The sequence below is a fragment of the Protomyctophum parallelum genome (genome assembly GCF_964188405.1).
Source record: "Protomyctophum parallelum genome assembly, chromosome: 15".
NCBI classification, from domain to species: domain Eukaryota; kingdom Metazoa; phylum Chordata; class Actinopteri; order Myctophiformes; family Myctophidae; genus Protomyctophum; species Protomyctophum parallelum.
This window is the reverse complement of record NC_139710.1, coordinates 8,888,334-8,913,158: the sequence shown is the minus strand read 5'-3', so window position 1 is coordinate 8,913,158 and position 24,825 is coordinate 8,888,334. Positions and strand designations below refer to the sequence as shown.

The window sequence follows — 24,825 nt, the reverse complement described above, 5'->3', positions numbered from 1 at the left end:
ATGCACCACTCTCATTTCAATGGAAATTGGCTCATCAAACTGCTACCTCCAGTACTAATCATTGAGTTTATTCTGGGTGTTGTCGGTAATGGCCTGGCTCTCTGGATCTTCTGTTTCCACCTGAAGCCCTGGAAGAGTAGTACTGTCCTCCTATTCAACCTGGCACTGGCTGACTTCTTGCTCATGGCAGCTCTTCCATTCCGTGCAATCTACTACTTCTTTGAGATGAACTGGATGTTTGGTGATACTTTCTGCAACATTAATCTCTTCATGTTTGCAATGGACCGCACTGGAAGTATTATGTTCTTATTGGCTGTTGCTGTGGACAGGTATGTGCGCGTGGTGCATCCCCACCATCCCATCAATTCTTTAAGTATCTACAAAGCAGTATGCTGTGCAGTTGGACTGTGGGTGGTCACGATCTCAATGACTGCTCATCTCCTGGCTATACCAAGAAACAATACAATCCACTGCGAGAGCTTCACGGTTCAGTTGGTAGAGGATCAGTCCAATTTTAAGTGGTTTAATCTGACGTGGCATAGATCCGTGTTTGTACTCTCCTTCTGGCTGCCACTGGTTGTAATACTCTACTGCACTTTCCAAATCATTGCTCATCTGAGAAGGGGACAACTGGCTCAAAATGCCAAGATCAAAAAGGCTCTATGGCTCATCACTACTGTGGTAGTCGTCTTCATTGTCTGCTTCCTCCCGAGTAACATTACACAGGTACTGACCTGGATCAACAGCCATTCTGCAGATGAACATCATAACTATCATGACCATCATGACCATCATGACCATCATCATGACGACCTGGAAATACTGGACAAACCATTTTACGTCACTCTTACCCTGACCTATCTCAACAGCATGTTGAATCCTGTTGTCTACTACCTCTCCATCCCTACGTTCCAAAAAATCACCAAGAGAGCTATTCGACTACTACCAGGAGGGGACACTGCGGAAGCAGGGGACACTGCAGAAGCAGGGGACACTGCAGAAGCAGGGCACACTGCAGAAGCAGGGGACACTGCAGAAGCAGGGGGCACTCGAGACACAGGCTCCAAGACCTGAAGACCATCAGCCAAATGTGACTCATGTGTTACTCAAATAAATGCATTATCTTCCAATGCTCTTTCAAAGCAGATTTTTATTTAAGCCTGATTGAAGCAGTTGTTTCACCCCGGTCTTAAAATGTTATGTGCCTGTCCTAAGTTTATTGTCTGTAGCTTGGTTCTGATACCTTTACTTTTTGGAAACGATACTGTGAAAAGCGCTTTCGCCACTGTTTTTGGACAGCCTTAGCCCCATTTCTACCCGTACAGTGATATCCTGACACACCTCTTCTCGGCACCCGATTCGACTGTTATCAATAAAGACTGCAGGCTGTTCTCGGAGTGTGTGTGTGTGTGTGTGTGTGTGTGTGTGTGTGTGCCTGCAGATTGCAGGCATGCCCAAGCCGAGAGCTAAGGCATCGGCAAAATTCTGTTCAGTGTCTGCAATAATTGGCCATATATGGAGAAGGCGATGCTTTCTGTACCCGTGATCTGTAACCTGAAGCACTTGTAAAGTTTTTCAAGTTTGCGCATCCACTATTGTTTGTGTTCAAGACATTTCTTGTAAAATGTGAATGCAAATAAAGATGTTAAATGTGTGTGTGTGTGTGTGTGTGTGTGTGTGTGTGTGTGTGTGTGTGTGTGTGTGTGTGTGTGTGTGTGTGTGTGTCTGTACTATAATGTTCAGTACTAATGTTCACAGTACTTAAGTTAATTAAACAATAGGCCATGTTCTCTTACTTTTAGTGTTATTAAAACATGGGCTACACAATTTAAGAGTTTTTCTAGCTTTTATTTTACCTTTATTTTACATTAAGAAAGATGTATCCTGTAAACACATGGTGCTAGATGTATTTTCTTGTACGATTTGAGTACAAATTGAGTTCTTCTGAACAGGATCACTTATTTCAACCTATCCATCATCCATGGCTATATAATATTACATTTGGCTAATGGGCATTTATGAAGACCTCTAGTCTTCATAATTGGTCCTTGGTTAAATGCTCATAAGATGGCGCCATTTCTGTCTGTCTTCATCATCGGTATATAGACTATACACTAGTATACAGGGTATGCACATGCATAAAGTCAGTGACAAATTGAGTGGCAAAGTGACTTTAACATCGTTTAAAGTTGTTTAATGCAATCAGATCACATTTGGATGTATATAGGCTGTCAAGGTCAGAAAGTAGTTTTTTGCCTGCAGTAAGCGTTCCCGCATAATTCCGGGTATGATGATGATGTCACGCGCCATGTCAAACAAGATTTAAACATTTTTATGAAAAACCTGTCCGTCAGTCACGCCTCAATATAGTTGTCAGTCCATCACGCCTCCGACGCCTCGTGACATCATGCCTCGTACACACTCCATATATGGCCGTCTCCATATATGAAGATCACAACGATGTTGATCTGACATGATCAAACCCTCTACACTCAAGACACGCTATATATGGCCATGAACCCTGGCCATAGGCTACCTGTTTTTCATTGTGCATTTTCTGGTCAATGAAACAGGAGAAATATATGGGAATGTCAATGGCCATATTGTGACAATATGATAACCAGTGTGATTGCTGCGACGCGAGTCACACTTGCAAATGAACCAAGTTAGTACAACACATGGATCTCCATATGTGGAGCTGACTATCATCACCTGGATCTCCATATATGAAGATCACGACACTGACCTCATCAAACCCTGGATACCATATATGGTTGGTTTGACATACTAGATCTGCATAGGGCTATATGGAGCTGGCCAGCAAGTGCAGCAACTCTATCTGACCTCACTGACACCAGATTATGTGCCGTATTAAGATTCAGAAGCATTCGGAAATGCGCCCTGAACGCACTGGTGGTGACTGCATGGTGTGCTCTCTTGTCGTTTGTTTATTCAGTGCACTCGGTCACGGTGCGTTTTCGTTCGAAAATCCAGTGCGCTGCGCACCGGGTGTGCCGAGTGCCCGCACTGAGCGACCCTACCCTGAAGCTGGGGTTGTCCCGTGTGAATCGGTGTGATGATTGCGTGTGTGACGTCACCGCCCACCACACTCAACACACTGACCACATTCCCGGTGCGCATTTTTGTGTCGTCCCCCCCCCCCCCCCCACACTATGATTTTTGTCCACAGTACATCCCTCATCTGAAACTGAAAAACACCGAAATGGTGCCAGCAGCCATTTCTTTAATGTGAGGAGTCTGAGACCATGAAATTAGGTTGAAATACCGTTGAATGGCCTACCTGGAACCTGACTGTCATATCGTGTGATCCATGATGGCTGATGGCTATAGTTCAATTCAAAAAGTGGAATAAATAGTTAATTTGTAATATTCCAAACCACACTAAAATGTATGGGAATGAAAGTAACATGTTTAATGATAGTTTAGTTTTAGTTATCAGTAACATTTTGAGTTGGATTAAATTAGTTCATTAGTTTTCAAATGCCTGTTGAGAGTAATTACTCTCAACAGGTAATTACTCTCAACAGTCATTTGAAAACTAATGAGTCATTAATCAACACCGTCAACTCTCTCCAGCTGTGTGGGTTGGAGCGAGAAAGTTACGCACATATGCAGCCAGGCACAGCCGCACATTTTGCCTTGATTAGCATACCGGTACATGCTTAGTTTCCTTGTTTTATTCAACTATTCAAATGCCGACTCACTGCCACAAGAGAGAAGGACAAAGAAAGGCAGGAGAAGCTCGAACAAAGTAGATTCACTAGCCATGGTTCAGGGAGCATAATGACAAACGCTCGATGCTGCATGGTTATGTCATGTGGAGCGATACAAGAAAACAAACGGGACTGACCAAAAAGGTAAGGTGCTTAATTAATTTAGGCCTGGCCAGTGGCTACCCCTAGCTTAAAACTGCTGACCTCCAGTGACCAGTTTGAAGGAAGGAGTATAAACACCCTCTTGTCAGCTAAAAGGACAGCTACATAAATATTTCAGGCTCAGCTACACCTTAGTGGCTGATGTTTAAACTTTAGAGGGTGTATAGTAGGCCTATATTGTATTTGTGGTCGGATGCGGTTGGCAATTTGGTATGAGGATGCTCAGTCAGGATGAGAGCCAAGAGCGAAATTCACAAAAACCCATCTTCAAATGTAAACTACTGTAAATTAGCCTACTTGTAAATTGTAGAGGGATCTTAATTTCAGATTCCAGACTGAACCGAAACACGGGATTAAGGGCAGAAAATGCATTGAAGCAGGCAGGTGTAGACATGGTACTCCTAGGTCTGATGTAAAAGAAATGCGTTTACAGACATGCAAGGAAATAATTAACCCCATACAAGGTCATAAACAACTTTATAGAACAGGATGCAGCCCCAGGGATTATGGTTGTGGCTTCTTTAATAACTTCACACATAATAGGCCCATATCAAGAGGGAGTTGTTTGTAGGGGTTCAGTATCTTGCTCTGCACGTCTATGTTGATGGAAACATATTAGCTGTTGACTGTTGTATGGGGTGAATGTGTTATTTCTATGGGGAAACTATGACTGTATGGTAGCCCCTCTCGGAACCCCCTGGGTCAGCCCAATCCGAACCGAACCGGGCTGACCCGTAGGGTCCCTGTGCGGTGATGTGTTTTCGTATGGAAATTCCAGTACACGGATGTAGAAATTCTCTCTAAAATAGGATCTGCGCCAAGTGACGGCATTATTTTCCTTGAGTTATTCTGAATTCGGTAACTTTAAGTAGCTATACATCCCGCTGCGAATATCTCCTGTGGCGCGGAAGCCGTTAAGTATTTTTAATCTTTGTTTGACCGATTTGGTCGCTTTATTTCTTCTTGTTTGTTTACCGTTTATTGTACCGCCTCCCGGTGTGCGGTTGGCTTGTGCCGGCTACGTCCCTGCCTCTGATCTGCTGTGTCATAGCTATAGCGCCACTAGCTAGCCAGATAGGCGGTACAATGAGGTGTCAATAAACAAGGAAGGAAGAGAAGAATCCAAGCTTCCAAATCGGGCAAACATATATTAAAAATACTTAACGGCTTCCGCGCCACAGGAGATATTCGCAGCGGCATGTATGGGTACTTATACTTTACATATTCAGAAAGCCTCACACTGAATAATATCGTCAAAGAGCGCGGGGAGCCGATAAACATGTTGTTTATGTTTTTAAATGGGTGCGTCCCAGGTGGCATGGTAGTAGTGCTACAGGACCCAATGCTATCTGGGTCGAACAAATGTCAGAAACTTCAGTAGCATTTGGGTTCTGCTTGGAGGGCTAACTGTATGGTATGATGGGTCCTGTGTTATGGTCCTCTAATCACTAGGGCTAGTAGGCCAACCTTCTGCTAGAGTTAGCAGTGCACATGTGTCTATAGTTGTCTGCCATGTCCTGAATAAAAAGACAAATTAATAAATCTCACTTAATATCTTTGACAGTTAGGCCTCAAATGTTAAAAATAACTGGAAGCATTATGTGGGCCTCTTTTCCTTCTATGCTTAGGCTACTTAAAAAACAAATGTCATCTACTCAGGCTTTTGTGAACACCCAAGACAGTTGGGGTGAAATATCCCTTTATGCTTAACACACCAATGCAACTCCTTGCAACAAAACTGTTTTGATAGATGATCATTATGGTTCATAACTGGCTGCCTGAAGCCCACCCCTGTGTCTTACCTGCCAGGCCTAGCCGGCCTCTGACGAGAGACCGCTACCCTCGCACTTGAGCATATGACTTATGCCTGGCATAATATCCTGAACGAAACAACTAACTGAAGTTACTGAACTAAGGCAGCACCCCCAAGCAGACTCAAGTCCCGCCACCCCTACAACAAGAGATGCTTGGTTTCATCCCAGAAGACCTGTCTACAAGTGCATGGCTGGCAACTTCCAAGGTTAATTAAATAAGGTTAGGAAGCGAAGACCGTACGGTGGACTCCATGTTGCTCCCTGGAAGGAAATGGGCTGTATGCAACCAACACTTCTGCGTTCAGCTTTCTTGGTCTCAATTGCGCGTGTTTCTTTCCTTCCAGGAAGCAACATGGAGTCCACCGTATGGTCTTCGCTTCCTAACCTTATTTAATTAACCTTGGCAACTTCCTGGAAGCAGGAATGGGAGTCGGCTGAGCCCACATGTCTGCACCACTACATCCAAGACCTGGGAGATGGAGTCGAAGTAGAACCTGCTGAAGTGGCGAGCCTGAGCAGACTGCTGACCACATAATGACCACCTGTCCTCTGTACAGACCTCCTTCAGAGGCTGGCCTCTTCCAAGTGACCAGAGACAAGAGCGTGGCTTTGCGACACTGAGCTGGGCATATGACGACGATACACGAAAGAAGAAATCGGTTTTAAGGCCAGTCCAAAACCTTGCATTGGTGTGATCTGGCCTTTAGTGTAGCGTCTTAGCAATGTTAATATGCAAAAAGGGAGGGCTACAGTATGTCCAACTTTGTTAGTGCTTCTTTGCATTTCACCTCAGGCACCATGTGTCCTTGTTGAAGGGAACTGACTGAATAATGTAAGAAGGAAGCTAGTAGGTAGTGCAGTGCCGTTATGGTGTCTCAACAAGGTTTATCATCGTTTTCTTCTGGGTATAAATTACACTGGGTGTAATAGGAGAATTGGAAAGATGTACAGTTGTCAATTTTACATTCCTGAATGAACCCAAACAGAGTGGAAAATGTATGTAAGGCACAGAGATAACAGTCTGTACTGAGATGTTGTTCCTGCTAAAATTATAATTCACATGCAAATATAGGCTACAGAGGACAGTGGTAACAGTTAAAACGTACTGACCAGTTGTTTTGCTTATCATTTGTAAACTGTATTATGCAAATGTATGTGCCGTTTGGTAAGAATGAATAAAACAGAGCAGTAGTACAATGATACTTATTAATTCCTGGACATTGTCCTCACCTGGTACTTTTCACATATACTATATGTGACATATGCTTAAGCCAATGCTTTTCAATGGGAACGGAGAGTTATTTTGCAGACATCCTCGAATGGCAACAAACCACTCCGTTCCCATTGAAAAGCATAGGCAGAATCTGCGGCATGGGCAGAATTAAAGTTTGTTGGGACCGAACCCTAAGAACACTATCAGGGTTTGTTAGATTCTGACAGGGAGAACTCTTAACTAAAGTGGAATACACCATTTACTTTATCATGTTAATTTGAAATCTGAAGTCTTACGTTTCATGTTTTCTCTTCAGATTTGGAACCCCACTGTATCTCCAAGGTCTGTGTTCTTCATATCTGTGCCTCCTGAAGACTGAAGTGATGGGAAAACCTCCATCCTTTCAATCCATTCATGCAGCTGCTGCCCCTGCGGACAGCTGAAGGCACAGCATCCAACTCTACCCTTCTCCATCACACCTCCATATTTTATTTAGGATTATTCTGTCTTCATCCTACTTCTAGTCATCTACATTATCTTCGATTCCTGTATGACTTCTCCACTTCCTCCGACGCCCTCCTCCTCTCTTGACATGAATCCGTACAGAAATCCAATCATGAACTCCAGTCCCTCACAGTCACCACACAATGCTGCTGCTTCTGTCTCTCCGGTCTCCTTAACCGGCCCTCCACTGTACCTCTCCCCACTTGTTAATATTAACACAAATTACCCTTACCACACCGTATCACCAACTTCAACCCCAACCTCTAATGCAGTTGTCGATACCAGACATACACATCCCCACCAACAAACACCTTATCAAGACTCATTTTTAGTTCAAAACCCAACCCGAGCCGCTAACTCAAACCTCTACTCTTCTCCAGCTCAAGTTGCAGTCCTAAATATCAACCGATCACCAGTCCCTGGTCCAGCTCAAGATGCAGTCCTAAATATCAACCGATCACCAGTCCCTGGTACAGCTCGAACTCAAGACCCAGGCCTGAACCAAGCCCCTATACCAAACAGTTACATGTCCTTACTTCCTGTTTCAACCACAGACTCCTCCCAGATGTCGGTAGTTGTCAACCAATCCCCCTCTCTCTCCCTCTCTCCAACCCTGTTTCTGCCTTCACCACAGCACTTTGAGGATCCCTGCCCTGACATGGAGTGTGCCATCTGTTTCAGCCAGTTTAATAATGTCTTCCGCTGTCCTAAGATGCTTCAGTGTAAACACACATTCTGCCTGGAGTGTTTAGCACGTATTAACGTCAAGTCGGCACAGCCCAACAGGATCCAGTGCCCACTGTGCCGCAGTCTCACCCCCCTGCCAGTCTTGGGGTTGCCCAAGCTGACCACAGACTCTGACGTGTTGTCCTACCTACCTGCTGCCATGCACAGGGTCTACAGCATCCGTTTCAACAGGAGAAAGGGAAAGCTGAAGATCAAAAGGTCTGATTGTTAATTTCATTGAGTATAGTATCTAGAATTTAGATGATATACTCAATCGGCTATAGTTCTTGAAGAACTATTGCCGAGAGGGTCTAACCGGAAGTACAGGGGTAAAGAAGTACGTGGGCGGTACCTGTTGGGTGGGAGAAGTGGGATGAAGGCATACAACAGCAGTGACAACACAGAAATGTGTGGGGAGTAATCAATTGACATTGACCTTCAATTACATGTAATTTTCTTTGCCATATAATTCTCATTTGGGGAGGAATGTTCTTCAGTTTCCCCAAAAATGCAATGCATTTTTATTAAGCATGCTGTTCATGGTGTTTTATCCTTTTCCATCAACTTTCTCTTTCTCTTCAAAAAGGGCACCTGCAGGTCACCGACCACAGGGACAAAGGTCACTGGCCTCTCTCAGGTCTGTCAGCCAGGATGTTGGGCTCCCCAGCCCTCCCCTCCCTGCTCGTGCTGGGAGGAGAGGTGAGGAGAGGGGTGTAGGAGGAGCACTGCTAAGACTAACGGCCAGGCCAGCATGCCGAGCCTTCCTCTTGACATCAGTGGTGTTTATGATGGTGATTCTGACTGGCATTGTCATCTTCCTCATTGCCTTCAAACAAAGCTGAGTGCGTATAGAGAGAATTGCACTTATTGATTTGAGGTTTCATGAATGTGACAGTGAAGCATTTTGCTCTCTGGATATTATGAGTTCGTTTTAGTTTGTCATGATGGCTTAATGCACAAAAATATTAATGTTTGAATACTTGTTTATTGTATATTTATACTTTATTTAACTGTCTTGACTCTTTTTAAATTTGGAGAAACTAATGTGTACCCACAAAGCACAGCCATCTCCTTATATCTTTTATTCTCCATCTTTTTAACTCACCCTCTTCTGTAGCCTTTTCTACACCACCACCTGGTGGTATAGGCTATACGGAGTCGGGTGACCTTTGATTCAGTTCCCCCCCCCCCCCCCTCCCCATGCAAATGAAGACTTTCTGATGCAGTAAAAATGAACTGAGGTGTGTAAGAATGCAGCCAGGACTAGCTTCATTTCAATCTGCTCATTAGTGGATTGTTTATTCAGTTCCAATATTGTCTAACAATACACTCCCTACAAAGGCTGTATGGACTTATTTTAATCACACTTTATTTTAATCTGTATGGTAGAGTATCTTCATTCAGAAAACTAGCACATGAACAATGTTTGGAGGTACAGAAGTGTACCTTCACTTCCACTGATACATTTCAACCCTGTTGTCTGGTAGGACACCTAAGGTTTAATAATGGAGCACTGAATTGGGCACAAGAAACGAGATGTGCCGTCATCTTTATTCTAACTCAGTGGTGATAACTATTGTAATTCTCTATTGGGAGAGGTATTCAAAGGACATAAGACATACAGCTTTGAGCTTTAAGGGAAAAAAATGCTTATTGTTGGTTGAGGAATTACATTTTCTATAAACATGATGAATATTTAATTTGATCCACCTACAATGCAGTTGGAAAATTAAGGCAGTATAAACTGCAACAGTGGAATTCGCACCACCTTTGTCAACACAGTAAAAAAAACGACTGACTCTTTTCATTCTGCCAGTTCTTTACTAGTAGATTATATACTAGATTTTAGATTTTCTTTCAATGGTTTGTGTGTTCGTGTATGTAATTGTAATTTTCTCTCAAACTGTCATTGTTTTATAATCACCTGTTTTACCATGCATTAGGAAATAAACTTAATTTGTGTATTTATGATTGCAAGATGATTTATCAAAAGTTGCACAATCAATGAAGTTCTCCTAAAAGCCTTAATTAAATTCCTCTATGAACTCCCCTAGTAGGAAACTAGCAAAAAGCAAGATAATTACTGTACGTACAGTGCATAGTATGATATGACTTTCTAAATATACAGTAGGCCTATGGCTATAAGTTGCTCTGTAAAGATGTTGTCTTTACAATTGTCCTTAGGGACGATATGGTCTAGCTGAACAGTCGGTGCATCCTTTTAGCATCCCCCCCCCAGCCATGCAGGGCAAGTACATTACTGCGTATGTGATGATCATTCTGGAAAACCTGCAAAAGAAAAAATAAGTCTGCACTCTGCACACCGTTTTGAAAGCTCCCCAAAAACTTTATTTACCAAGGCGTGGTAAAAAAAAAAAAAGGTTTCGGCCTCTGTGGCCTTCGTCAGATATATTGGATAGCAGCAGTACAGGTGTGTGTGTGTATATGTTATGTGTGTATATATATATATATATATATATATATATATATAGAGAGAGAGAGAGGTATATGTGGGCAGACAAATCAATGACAAGCACTCACACCTGTGGGCAATCCCTATTTGGGCTTGAACTTTGCTATGACACTCAGGACTAATGAAGCCATTATACAGAGTAGCCTACACCATGCACTGTCATTTGTATCTATAATAACATTAAAAACACTTAAAGACAAGACCAACACCATCTGAATTGCCTAAAAACTTAAGAGCATTCCCAATACCATCCGCCAAGTGGCGCTCTAACATTAATTCCGTGACTAGGCAAAAAGTGTCTGTTCATGGAAAAGTACAGGCCTGTGGTATAACTGAGTGAGACCCCATCTACAGGGAGAATAGCCACATCAACAATGATGGAATAGATGGAAAGTTTATTTTGCTTAGTTTCAATATATCCAATGGTATGACAGTCATAGCCTGGCCTGACAGCAGGACTGGTCATTAATGTATGAGTGGTCCTGTGGAAATACAGAAGAGGTCAACGTTAGTACTGGGAAGGATGTTTAGGAAGTGAGCGTGACATTTTGCTGACGTAAAACCAGGGTGTCAGTTCTTTTCTTTTTTTTGTAAAGAGACAGGAAGTTAGAATCTGAGGAATATTCCATATCACTCATGCACAGACAGGCATGCCTCAAGACCAAGGTTTGCCAAAAACCTTGAGGTTAGAAAGTTAGGATTTATCACACTGCCAGATTTTTATGTTCCCTTGAAAGTTAATGCCACAACTTAGACAAAAATCCGGAGTTCTGTTCAAGTGAGTATGAAGGACCCCAATGGAAACAAGCCATAGGCTTTCTTGGCTTTAAATGCTCTTAGCAGACCCTGCATTGAACTGTACTTTCCTAGTACTCAATCAAGTATTCAATCAATCAAGCCAAAATATTACAGACTTGGCGCAAGTCATTTTTTAATCATTACAGTTCACCAGTGCCTATATATGTCAATTCAATTCACATCTTTGTTTGAAGCCTCAACGTTTCTACATAGGAAACGTTTTAGGAGAAGATTTATTTTCTAGATAGCCCTGTAACACCCAACGTTGCAATAATACAACATATTTTAATTAATTCATTAATATCTTTTTTCTTCAACGTCATCATTGATGTTAATTGCAATGCCATTGGTCATGATATTTGCATATAAATACCCCCCACAGAGGCTGAAATTCACACAAATTAAAAATCTCTGGACTTTTTAACAAATTTTAACCTATAGACCTTTGACCTTTAACCCTGATAAAAGTAAGTAAAATAATGTGATCATTAGAATGTCTAGAACATATTTTATTTATTATTGTAAAAGATATCCCACAAATGTAAATTATTAAATGTGCATAAAATTAGCAAAAAACGAAATCTCTTTTTTGCAAGTAGATAGGAAGTGGATAGGAAACTTTTGTTGCTAAAGCCCTCCTAAAAAGAATACTTTTTATTAATCTTAAAAAGTTGATGACTTGTTTTGACTTGCATGCATCTATATTGAAGGCTAGTATTATACAATTTAGTTTCAAATGTAATATGAAATTCTGATCTCTTATATATATATATATACAGTATATATATATATATATTGCCTACATAGTCAACAGTTAGTTCACAGCCACCGTTGGTGTTCCTCCACCCAAGTAGAATTTGAGAGCTGTGGTGGCACTGATGTAACTTGCCTATATCTAAGTTGGGAATGCTGAATGCTAATCATCAATGGTAAGTCATTAGAAAACAATGAAAAATTAGAAAACTAAGAAAAGTAATGGGAAATTGGGAATGCTAAATAGTGTCAATATATTGTGAGAAGACTGCCATAGAATCTTGATAATGCGGTCATGGAAATAACAATTTGTTGCAGTAGATGAAACTCAGAAAGTTGTACAGTATTCTTCAACTCAATGTTGGCCTAAATGATAGCTTTGCCATGGCAACATATCCAACCAATTCAATTTTTCCATTTTACTTGTTTAAACAGTGTAATCAATGGCAGCCTCCTTGAATTTACCGTGACCATTCGCTCTGGTCCATAGCTCTAATGCAACAAGAGCAGTTCAGTCAGATAACTCTTTTAGAGTGAATTTAGAATATATATTTATTGAGCATAATTGAGCATAGATATATGAAGCATAGATTGGCATCAGGGCTCTGTCCCTATTCATTCCCTGTAGGGGATCTAGAAACAGAGCCTGTATACAGGTGGATGCTGGGGAGGCGGTGGGATTTGCAAAAACTACATGAGCAGCAGGTTAGCAGCGAGCGAGGCAAGGAGACAGCAGCAACGGTGCATGACCACACAGCGCCGGAGAGAAGCCAGGAAAGAGCATGTAGGTAGATAGGTTTAAATAGCCGATCTGATCAGGTAAAGAGTGCAGGAGAGTTGAGACTAGTCACCTGATCAGGTAGGCGCGCTCACGAGTTGCCTGTCTGAAGTAGCTCCGCAGGCTTCGCATCATTAATAAGGCTATGGACCAGAGCTACGTGACCATAACAAAATGTTGATTTGTTTTAGAAATGTTCATTCTATCAGCCTACGTGCCCATGCAGACAATGTCAATGTTCTTCTCTCGCCTCAAGACTTGATGGCGTGTGTGTGTGTGTGTGTGTGTGTGTAGTTCCGGTAAGCCAAAGGGACATTAGTGTTGTATTTGGCCTGGTGCGATGCATATTCCATTACAATAGCTTGGAGGGTTGATTGCTCTGTGATTATAAAAGAAACAAACAAAAAGGAGCAAAATGTTAACAAATATGGAAAATAAGTTATAACATAATTGAGGTCCGTGGTCAGCTGTTAGCATGCACAGGAAATATGATATAATTCATGATTTGTCATTATTGATTTGTAGTTTTTCAAGATGATTTTTAAGGTTTATATGAGACATGAAGAGATCAAGAGATGGAGGATAACTTCTCACACAGCCCGTTCAAATTATAGACTCAATAAAGCCACAAGGTCGCAAAAGAAACAAACCTGTTTGTGAATGCTACTTCCGTTGTTAAGGAGTGTCTGCCCACACAGTCAATAATTAGCCTACTACAATACACACCACAGACAAACGCACACACTCATGCACTCACACCGGATAACATTAGCATTCTACACACATTACATCACTGGATGTAGGCTATTGCTACCTTTGCTTTTGCAAATACATAAAAAGATTGTTTGGTGCCATAACACACTGACTGAGTAATTCTTATCACCACTGCTGAGTGGAAACAGTGTCAAGAGATTAGCAAAACACTGCAAATGAGATGTTAATGACTGATTTATTGTGCTACAATACATTACATTGAATCATTGCTGTCTATCCATCAACACTGTGCATTTTTGCATTATTATCCCTCATACAGTACAATGAATCTTAATTCAATTATCAAGGATGACACATTGAAATCACAAATGTTTATTGTCCATATTAGTGTCCATGTGAACCAGTCCTACCAAACACCAGTCTACGAGTATATAGGGAGACACCAGTCTCTCTCTCCCCAACCAGTGCAGAGAGAACTAGTGTATTAGGATATTACCATATACTTCACTTTATTTGCTTTATTTAAATAACTTCTGGATTGCGGCAAGTAAAAGTGGTAAACCTAGCGGCTTGTCATTGAGTGATATCCAATCTTAATCTTCATTTTGATTCCTATGTTCTCTGGAAAATACATGTACTCAGTATCTCATAAATTGTTTTACACACAGGGAAAGAAACTCCGTTGGTGGAGGAGGAGGTATTTAATAGTTGTATTATTTTTCTTGTTTAGCAATTTGGATATTGCCCTCTCAGCACCTACTGTACATATATATCGTTGTAGCAGAATTTATTTGTCAAGCTTGGGAAAGAAGACAGAGTACTCTGTATACATCTGAGGTGTAATATAATGAATTATGTAATGTAAACATGCTGTAAAATGCATAAATCATGTAATGTAAAACATGCTGTAATTGCAAATGTGAAATGGTGTCTTATAAACCCATGAGGGTTGGGCACAATGTGTGCATGACACGAAAATAAATAAACAATCAATCAATATAGTATTACACAGCTGTCTGGCTTGGGCCATTGGGGCTTCCCTCTATTGTGATCCTTCCTGCTGCTACTTCCTTTTCTTTTCCAGTCAAAGGTTGTTTTTTTGGGGGGGAGTTTTCTCCTTGTTCGATTTACAGTTAAGGACATAGGGTGTTGTTTTTTTCCTTTGGTAAATGAGTGCCAGTAAAAGTTGAGACAATAATAGTGTAAGTGCTATATGCAATTAAGTGGTTAAACCTGACTTGACTTTAATTGACTGAACCACCAATCATTGATGTTTACCTTTTCAAATAATAAATGTGTATGTTATGCCCGAAGATTTCCAGTTTTACTGCATAACTTACTGATAGGATAAAGAGGGAAAGAGAAAGAAGTCTCTTCAGACTTGCATATGGAGATATTACTACTGACAGAAACACATGGGGAACAGTTAGGGGTTCAATGTCTTACACAAGGACACCCTGACGCGAAGCCATGAGAAGCCAGGGATTGAACCAGGGAACTTTCCACAATAAAGAATGATATAAAAGAAAGCGAACATGCCATGCATTGTTTCACACACAGATGCACCTCTATATACGTGGCAGACGGAGTTTTAGACTCCGGCAGGTCGAGACCGGTTGTGTGGTTGAGAACTGAAAGGACAACTCCTAGCCTAGAGTAGACCTAGAAGATATGTCTAACAACCATGATTGTAGTACACTCACTCTACTAAGCATTGCTTTTGCAGATTTTGCAGTATGCACACCTAAAATGACCTGCATGCACACGCACACACGCATGTATGCCTGCACATGTATGGACTGTGTTGTCTCACTCCATCTTTTCCTTCTTTCCTCTCCCCCTAAACAAATAGAAATTGAGCCATTTTCTGTCCCACATCCTTATAGGGAAAACTTTAGTGCTCTCCCACAGAGTAATAGGACTAGTACTCATTGCATGAGTTTATTATGTTACTTACTCACTGTCTAACACACTAACACACGCAAAACCTAGTAGGGTGCTTGTGGGGTGCTTGTGTTTGGTCCGACGTACTAACAGTCTGCACAGACCTTATTAGTCCGACACCCTACCCAAAACCCAAACCCTAAATGTAACCTCACAGGAAGCCACAGGTTAGTTTTAACCTGCCACAGGTTAGTTTTAAGGCTGCCACACATGTCGGGAGCCACGGGTGAGTTGTAACAGGCCACGGGTTAGTTGTAACCAGCCACGCATGTCGGGAGCGACAGTGTTGTCGGACTAACGGACTAATGCCTGTCGGACTGTTAGTATATCTAACCGATGTATGCACCCCGTTCTCTGTACACTTACCTGTTTCCTCCCTTAATAAGGCCCAGGATGGTCGTGCCATTGGCATACTTTATTATGATGTTAATCATCTGGGTGGAAACACAATCATGCGTGCACAGGGAGTAGAGTTTACTCTATACGAGGTTTGCTAGTTTCACAGTTTGCTTCATAGGCCGTATTGTATTGAAAGCTGTACGTACATACAGTATGTCAATTTGTCCAGGTGTTCCAGTGTAGAATGAAGTTCCAGTGCCACCGCAGCATCCACTGTAGGGGGTCCAGTGCCGCAGGAATAGCAAAGTTCATGGACTGTAAAACCAGCTTTTCCAAGCTGTTCATTACCACTCAAGTCAGTGCCACTGGTCTAAAATCATTCATTGTGCTTGTATTGGCTTTTTTAGGGACTGGTATTATGAGAAGACCAGGGGGACTATTGTATTGCACCAAAACTAGGGTATGGACAGTTAGGACAGAGGGCTTATATTGGTAACAAAATGGTCAGATAATAAGGATGCAGGTGCACTGATATCGGCCCATCATTTCCATATCTGTGCATCGCTATACTGTTATACTCATTTTCACCTTACCCAGAATCTTATTTACTATCAGTAATTCTTCAGCTGTGCATCTCACTTGTTTACAAATATCACAAACATAATGATTCATACCATAACGCTAACATATACACCCACGTAAGTATAACACACAAACAAACACACTATCCTACTCATGCAACCTATACTGTAGGTCTATGAACAGACAGGGGGAGGTATTACCCCTATGGCTGCCCTGCCAAACCAAACACTATCTTAATGAGCTAATTACTGTGTTTTACCCCAGTCAGTTAAACAGCTCAAATCTGACAGTCATCTATGTAGGGAGCTCTAGTCACGCCATGCTGCCTGGAAAACGTGCACGCACGCGCACGCACACGCACACACACACACACACACACACACACACACACACACACACACACACACACACACACACACACACACACACACACACACACACAACCCTTCCCATTGAGCAGTGAAAGGCCGTGAGATTAATACCACACCCTTAATGAATCACAGAAAGAATCAGTGAAAGGAGTCAGAGGAATAGTGTGAGGAATTGTGTGAACTGAACTGTGAGTGTAAAAGAGACAGGGGGGTGCCTGACGCCTGTACTGAAGTTCAGAGTCGCAAACCCGTTTTTGTTTGTTATATAAGCTTAAGAAAAGCTTTTTGCTTACTGTACAGACTCACTGAAATAAGCATGTTCAGCATGGGTCTATCATCTATTCCAACTGCTTGATGTATTCAAAGTTTCAAACATTGGAAGCCAGCTGCTCTTGTTTTTTCCTATTTCAGTGAAACAGCTTTTGTTGTTGTTGTTGTCTTGTACATCCAGGCAACTGATGGGCCCAACAATCCTAAATTGGTCAGAGAGGTTGCTTTTCATGAATTTCAGAGACTTGGCTGGACCTAAAAGCATGCGCCCTGCTATATCAGCAGTGTGCTGACAGGAGACGGGTCATAAGATAATTGTACTAACCACAAAACTGGAATTGGAAGGAAGGGACATTGTCTTTTTTGTATGTCTCTAAATGTTTTGATGAATTGAACAATGTGGACCCTGTTGTAAACAAGTGTAATGCTTAATTGGGTCGTCCACTCACAGTTAACAGTCTCTGTATTGAGTTTGTGCTTGAAATGTACTGTAATTCTACAAACTGTTAATAAATATTTCAATCAATCAATCAAAAGTCTCTCAAATCAACATTCTCATATGATCACATGCTTGTGCATGGATGCATTTGCAATGAATTCACTATGACATTAATTAATTCAATAGAGAACTCCAGTCTAGTCCGGTTTTTTGTCTGTATATATTCTGTGAGTATCCAGAATATCTGTGTCTGGGGAAGGTGATCTGAATGAATGAATCAATCAATCAATCAATCAATCAATCAATCAATCAATCAATTTAACCCTATACTACAGACATAATTATTACATATTCACCTTATTCTTGGCCCTGGCCTTCTCCCTTTCTTCTGCTTCATTGTCTCCGCCAGGCCGAAGGAGTGCCAGGCTGAAGGCTTGGCCGAGACTATGTCTTGCACCCTGTAAGTCCTTGTGTCTCTGGTCACTTCCGTAGTGTTGCCAGATTTTGCAAGAGAAACAAGCGACCAGGTCTATGAAAACAAGTTAAAAGAAAATAACGCTTGACATCGGCTAATTGAAAATAGTGTCAACACTGTGTGAAGAGGCATTTGTCCATCACAGTCTATTTCTTTTAGTAGGTGTTCTGCATATTCTGGTAAACAATGTGTGGAAAGCAGTTACATTTGTACACTCTCAGAGTTAGATTAACACTGAAGGTTTTGCTGTGTATAGTTGTGTTGTAAGCAGAATAAAAAACATGCATAGAAGCAGTCAAAACAAACACTGTAAGGTTAAATAACAATAAAGTGCAAATACAACTATAAAGTTGAGTCTGAAGGCAAGAGTTCAGGACAGGACAGCAGTGATATAATCCTCACACTTTCTCAACAAATAACAAGTCATGAAACATTTGCAAAATGCTATTAAAAGCCATCATGAAACCAAATGGTGCTCCAAACGTGAGAGCAAAAGTTCAAATGAGTGCACTGAGACCCAGAGGGTTATTATATTGCGTGCTGTGCCTTGGGTTGCGTGTTGGGTGGTGAGTTCAGCGTCTGACAGAGGAGCCTGTTGTCTCTGTTTCTTTGCTGCCTAGGTTCTTTACCGTCTGCACTTTGTGTGTTCACTTACAGTATGTTGCATGCAGTGTGTGTGTTGCGTGCTGTAAGCGAGGGCAAACAGAGGATCAAAGGGATTCTGAGACATTCCAGAAGTTTCTCTGTATTTTATTTTGTGGTCGCAGCCCGAGGAGACAGCTCTGGGCTGGGACACAGAATGCAACGCTCCACACTACACGCAAAGACACAAGACACAGGAGATCATTTTAGCAACAAATGCAACAAATAATATTGTAATAATTTCTAAGTATGTCTATGTAAAGTTTTTACATAGACATGAGTGCAAACACACTGCCATATGTATCCATATACAGAGGGTTTGTGTGGAGAAGAATGGGGATGAGAGGAGAGGAGATGAAAAGAACTATGGGGTCACACAGAGGGAAAGGGAGAGAGAGAGGTTCATGACCTTTTAATTTCATAATCAAACCAGGGTTAGACAGGCCGCCGTAGGCCTGAGGCGACTTGATTCAACACAATGTGCTTTTTCTGTCAACAAACATCTCAGTTTTAGTTAAAGAGGTGACAGTGCTGCTCTTTCTGTTGACACTTTCAGACACCTTCAGATCCATACAGGTGCATTCATTCCTCTGGGAACTGTGCAGGACAATCAGTCTTCCACTTTTGATCATTGGAGCAATTATGGGTTAACTGCTACAGTAAACACTTCATTAAAAAGTAATATAAAGTTTTTTGAGTGTGTAAGTATGTGTGTTTTAGCACGGAATGTGTTTGTAGCACGGAATGTGATCATTTGATTGGCTAATGTATGATGAAGTATGATGATAAGAGCGCCCCCTTACTTCACATGAGTGTGATTTCTTTTTTATCAGAGCCATAAAATTAATGCGGGTCTTAGAGGGTTAACCGACATCTTTATCTAACCTGACTGGTCAATTGTTCGTGAAGGAAATGTGGGATGAACAATACACATACAGACATATAGTGATGTTTAATCTCTTAAAAGAATAATAAAAAAAATCACACTTGTGTGAAGTGAACTTATCATCATACATCAGATTCCATGCTCAGCCAATGAAATCATCACATCCCGTGCTACAAACACACAAACACTGCATAGGAGGGCTAGTGTTCCTCAAAAATAATGGGTGTAAAATTTATGAGAATCATTGATTGGTTGATTGATTGATTGATGCAAACTCCTGCATGTATGTAATCCTATCATGTAATCCTATCACAATTTGTTTGGGGTTGATTGGAGGTTATTTGCCTGCTGCCGGAACACAATTCTACATTTCAACAAAGACCCTAAAATCTAAATGGTCACAGCCTCTGATGGAACTGTACCAAGGAGCTCACTAGAGGAATGCAGAGTGGAGACAGTAGAGAAAGGGAGAAAGGGGAAGGAGTAGAGAGGGTGAGGAGGAGCACCCCCTGAAATGGGTTTAAAAGGGCTGTTTGCGTGTGTCTAAAAATAATTTTACCCACAACCACAACAATTCCATGATGGGTGGAGATTACCTGGCCACAGGCAAGCTGTCCACACCTTCTTTGGAGCTATTTAAAGAGCCTTTCCCTGGAAGAAGACATGGAATAGAGAGGACCAGGAATCGAATCAGATACTATGCAATGTAGAGATTCTGTTGGCGATAGAGCAAGCTAGAGAGGTACTGTATCAGTGCATACGTACTGTACTGTAGGGGGAGTGATAGCATCGTGGAGAAGTTGGTGGCACCTGAATAAAGACTGACAGGCTAAGCAGGAAAAAGTTACTACCAGCAGAAAAACAAGCAGATCTGCATTCGTGAGATCAGGAAGATAACGACGAAGATAACGACAGACCAACCAAGTGCGCTTGGTCATATAGCTCTACCTGGAACTTCAAGAAGGTAACTGTCAATCACCACCATTCCGGCGGGAAGGCCAACAGCTGGCTGTGAGAGGAAGAATACTGTGATACAAGAGGAAGAAACAGACTGACTGCTGGACACAAAGAATCCTGTCTCCAATAAAAACTAAGATCAATAGGCTAATTATGGCAAGACAGGACATTCCTGGCTCCATGAATTCCTCCTCCTCTTCCGCCTCCTATTGGAGAGTGCTCCCTGTCGCTGTGGGGCCCTTGGACAGGAGTGGTGCTCCCCTTCCCGACACCTCTTCCCCCCTCAATGCCGAACCCCTCCGTCCTGTCCCACCCCTCCGGCCTCGTGGACGGAGGCCCCTTAGGGTGCTGTATCCCCCCTCCCTGAGCAGGCGGCCCCCGCCACAGAGGGAGGCCCCAGACCCAGCAAGGCGCTGGCTGCGACTCCTCTTGGTACTCCTCTTCCTCCAGATTTACACGGAGGAGACCTGCCCAGGTCTGTATGTTATTCTTCATCATCTCTATCCTTGTGTCTATCCTATAACAATATCATTTTCCCAGGCTTTTAATAACATTTGTGCAGCAATACCTATTTGAAACTAGAAACACATCAAACATGCACATACGTTTCCAGATTCTGCACTATAGCTACAATTTCACCAAAGCATATATTATGCTCTTTATCTTCTTCTATCTTATTTTCTGAAGCATCTGAAATTCTCATCGAAAACTAACACACACATTCTCTTCTCTTCTCCAGTATCCCAGGAGCTCCAAATCTACAGTCCAGATGCAGCGGCGCCTCAACCCCAAGAGGGGTGCGGTGGGATCCCAGTTGCAGCATCAAGGAGCAAGGTTGGGGCAACTGTGGAGGAACAGTGGAGGGTGCAGACGGTGTCAGGGGCATCAGGGTCCCAGATGGAGTGTGTGGTGGCCTAATTCAGGTCCATCTCAATGACAATGCGGCTGTTCATGCCATCCATTCCATCAATTCATCCATGCCAGGTCTCTCCAACTGAACTGACCCATGTATAAGAATCAAATATTAAATAGTGGCCACAAAGACGGTGACGATGACAGATATGTATGATGCAAAGCAAAAGGGGATGCCATCTTGTTGTTATTCATATTGTCTTGAATGCTGAGGTTTAGGCATCTTGAGGTTTATTTGGATGTGTAGGACAATGCACTTTGACATGGTGGACAACTTGCATGAATAGTGCAGATATTGCCGGTCCACTTTGACACTTACCACTGGATGATGATGCTTAGAGATGCTTATAGATGACTTCAGTTTGTACTGTATGTGTTGGAACAACTCATGGATATAATGGATTGGTATTCAAACATTTGAATCTGACATGCAAGAAACATTATACTAGTCAGTATTGGAACGAGAAGTGACAACTGGCATGTGGGGCCAGCACCACTTTTTACTACCTGCGGTTTCATAATTACTTTTGTATATTTGTACAGTTTGGGTGTAACAGATATTTGTTAAATCGATGTCAGCATTTTTATTCTTGATGTTCCTTTGAGGTTTAAAAAGCCATTCAATAAAGCACGCAATTTACAGTATGTGTGTCTTACTGTGAAAAAGCCAGCATGAAACCAAATTAAATGACCTGGCTCTCTCCCACTATCACTCTCTCTTGCTGGCCCCCTTTCTATTTTTTCCTCTCTTCCCGTCCCTCTTTCTCATTCGTCTCTCTCACTGTAGTCAGACAGAGGATCCAGCTGTTTTGGATTTGGCTGACTGCCACCTCTGAAACCCGAAACCCCTGCTGTCGTCATCAGCCAATATGCACAGACATTTCCTCCACCAGTCTGGGAAATAGCGTTATGCATAAGTCTTAGTGTGTGTGTGTGTGTGTGTGTGTGTGTGTGTGTGTGTGTGTGTGTGTGTGTGTGTGTGTGTTTATAGTGTAAGGTGGGGTAAAAGTTGCTGTGCTGACTCAGACATAGACAGACTGTATGAAAGGAAAGGTAGTCCCTCATTCAGCCCACAATGAAAGAGAAAACATTAGATGACCACCACTACCGTGTGTGAGGTGAGCACATGTCTGGCACTTCAACTCTAGTGAAAGTGTGGGTGTGCATACAGTACGTGTGTGCCTACGTTTCTCCACTGTGAATGGAGATGGGGATAACATTTCTCACGGATGTAAATAGGGGCCAGCCCATTTAGGGCTTTGAACGTGATTAAAAGAATCTTAAAATCACATCTGGTGCTCACTGGCAGCCAGTGCAGATCTGCTAATATTGGTGTGATATGGTCCCGTTTCTTAGTGTTTGTCAGTAGTCGAGCGGCAGAGTTGTAGACGGGAAGTAATTTTCTTTGGAAGGCCGGAGTATATGGAGTTACAGTAATCGAGACGTGATGAAATGAGGGCGTGAATAACAGTTTCGAGATCCGGGGCTGAGAGGAATGACTTGATTTTGGCTATGTTCCTTAACTGGAAGTAGCAGGATTGGACGACTGTTGTTAACTTGTTACCTGTTTCTTAAATGAGAGGTCTGAATCAAAAATCACCCCCAGGTTTACGGGCTGCAGGAGTAATATTGGTGGAGAAGGAACCAAGTTGAGAGTGTAGTGGAAGGGTTTAACTAGAGGGGCCGATTAAAATGATTTCTGTTTTTGACTGATTTAATTGGAGAAAGTTCTGTGTCATCCAGTCTGTAATGTCTGAGAGGCAGGCCAGTATGCGTGATATCTTTCCTGGACCTGGTTTTAAAGGCATACTGTATACAGCTGGGTATCGTCTGCATAACAGTGGAAATGTATGTCATGGGAGCGAATTATGTTGCCGATGGGAAGCATGTATAGGCTGAATAATAATGTCCCTAGGATAGATCCCTGTGGGACCCCACAAGTGAAAGGGGCTACATAGTGAACAATGTTTCTTGTTTTGATATTTTCGTCATATTGAGTTCAATTAACACTGAGCATAGTACTGATACCGACCCGAATAGGAAACAAGACTGCGGGGACTTTCGTTGGTGCTATCCTTTTAGACCAGTGTTTGACTGTACTCTGTTGCTGTTTACATTTCGGTCTAATAAAGTATTCAATAGCGTGACATCATCATCAAACCCGGAAGTTGTGCAGGAATGCCTACTGAGTGGCAAAAAACTATTTTCTGGCCTTGACAGCCCATACATCCAAACAGAAAAGCAATCTGATTGCATAAAACAACGTTAAACAATGTTAAACTCACTTTGCATGTTGCTTTGCCACTCGATGTGCCATTCACTTTAAGCATGCGCATACCCTCTATTACATTAAACTTCATTTTTTCATTAAAACACACATCGGTGTGCCAATTACCCTGCAGGTGTCAGCAAGGCTGACAGGAATGCTGCTGTATCAGTGCCTCTGTTAAAGACTATGGGAACCACAGAGAACACACTCTCAACACAACACTCCATCACTGTACACTGTGTAGCAGGTGAGGTGATTATGGATTTTCATCCTTTTCCTTTCCGCATTGTGACAGTGTCTGTCATTGTAATGTGTCTCACATCTGGACCTGTACACATTAAAAGCACCCACATTTAGTTAGTTAGTTAACACACACACACACACACACACACACGCACACGCGCGCGCGTACACATGCACACTACATCATCTGTGGTCACATAATTTATACACACCTATGAGTCAAAACCAACTGTCAGACTTCCTGTTAAATTCACAGAGTTCAAAGAGTCATACATTTGTCATCTTCCTTTCTCCATGCCATTATCTATTATCTATCCACCACACTGACGACATTCAGTCACACACCTGACTCTCAATCATAATGACAAGATCAGTTGTACTTTAATCTTCCTCCTTCCATCCTTGCATGGTTAATGTGGCAATATTTTGTCAACAAAATAACAATTGTTACTTTTCTTTAAAGAATTATGTCTGAGTGTATGTTTTCAACGTTGTGTCCAAAGTCACACACAAATGTACACATAATCTGAAGGCAGAACTGTTTTTGTTTGAAACACCAGCACCAAGTTCTACAGCATCACCAGAAAGGTCTAAGAATAGGATACCAATAGTAACAATGCAAATCTCCTCCATCTGAACAGTATCAAACTGATCTCTCTCATCACTCGATCATCATGCTCTGGTATGTATGTGTTGATGTGTTTCTGTACCTGTTACCATATAAGACCAGTCAGACCACCAGACACCCTGCATGATCTCACTATAGACTAGCGACATGCACATCCTTATACAGTATCAGTTCTACAGAGAGGGGAGGTAATGAGGCA

General features: G+C 42.0%; 2 protein-coding genes across 2 annotated transcripts; both read left to right on the top strand.

The window, feature by feature from the left end:
- LOC310872750 (hydroxycarboxylic acid receptor 3-like) lies at nt 1-1,074 on the top strand (the record flags this gene model as incomplete). Its single annotated transcript, XM_083784811.1, has 1 exon — nt 1-1,074. The coding sequence occupies one exon, from the start codon at nt 1-3 to the stop codon at nt 1,072-1,074; it is 1,074 nt and encodes a 357-aa protein (XP_083640937.1).
- Nucleotides 1,075-7,481: 6,407 nt separating this feature from the next.
- On the top strand, nt 7,482-9,097 carry LOC310871558 (uncharacterized protein). Its single transcript, XM_083783145.1, has 2 exons — nt 7,482-8,372; nt 8,740-9,097. Exons 1-2 carry the CDS (start codon nt 7,516-7,518, stop codon nt 8,993-8,995), a joined length of 1,113 nt encoding a protein of 370 aa, XP_083639271.1. The 5' UTR covers nt 7,482-7,515; the 3' UTR covers nt 8,996-9,097.
- Nucleotides 9,098-24,825: the final 15,728 nt, after the last annotated feature.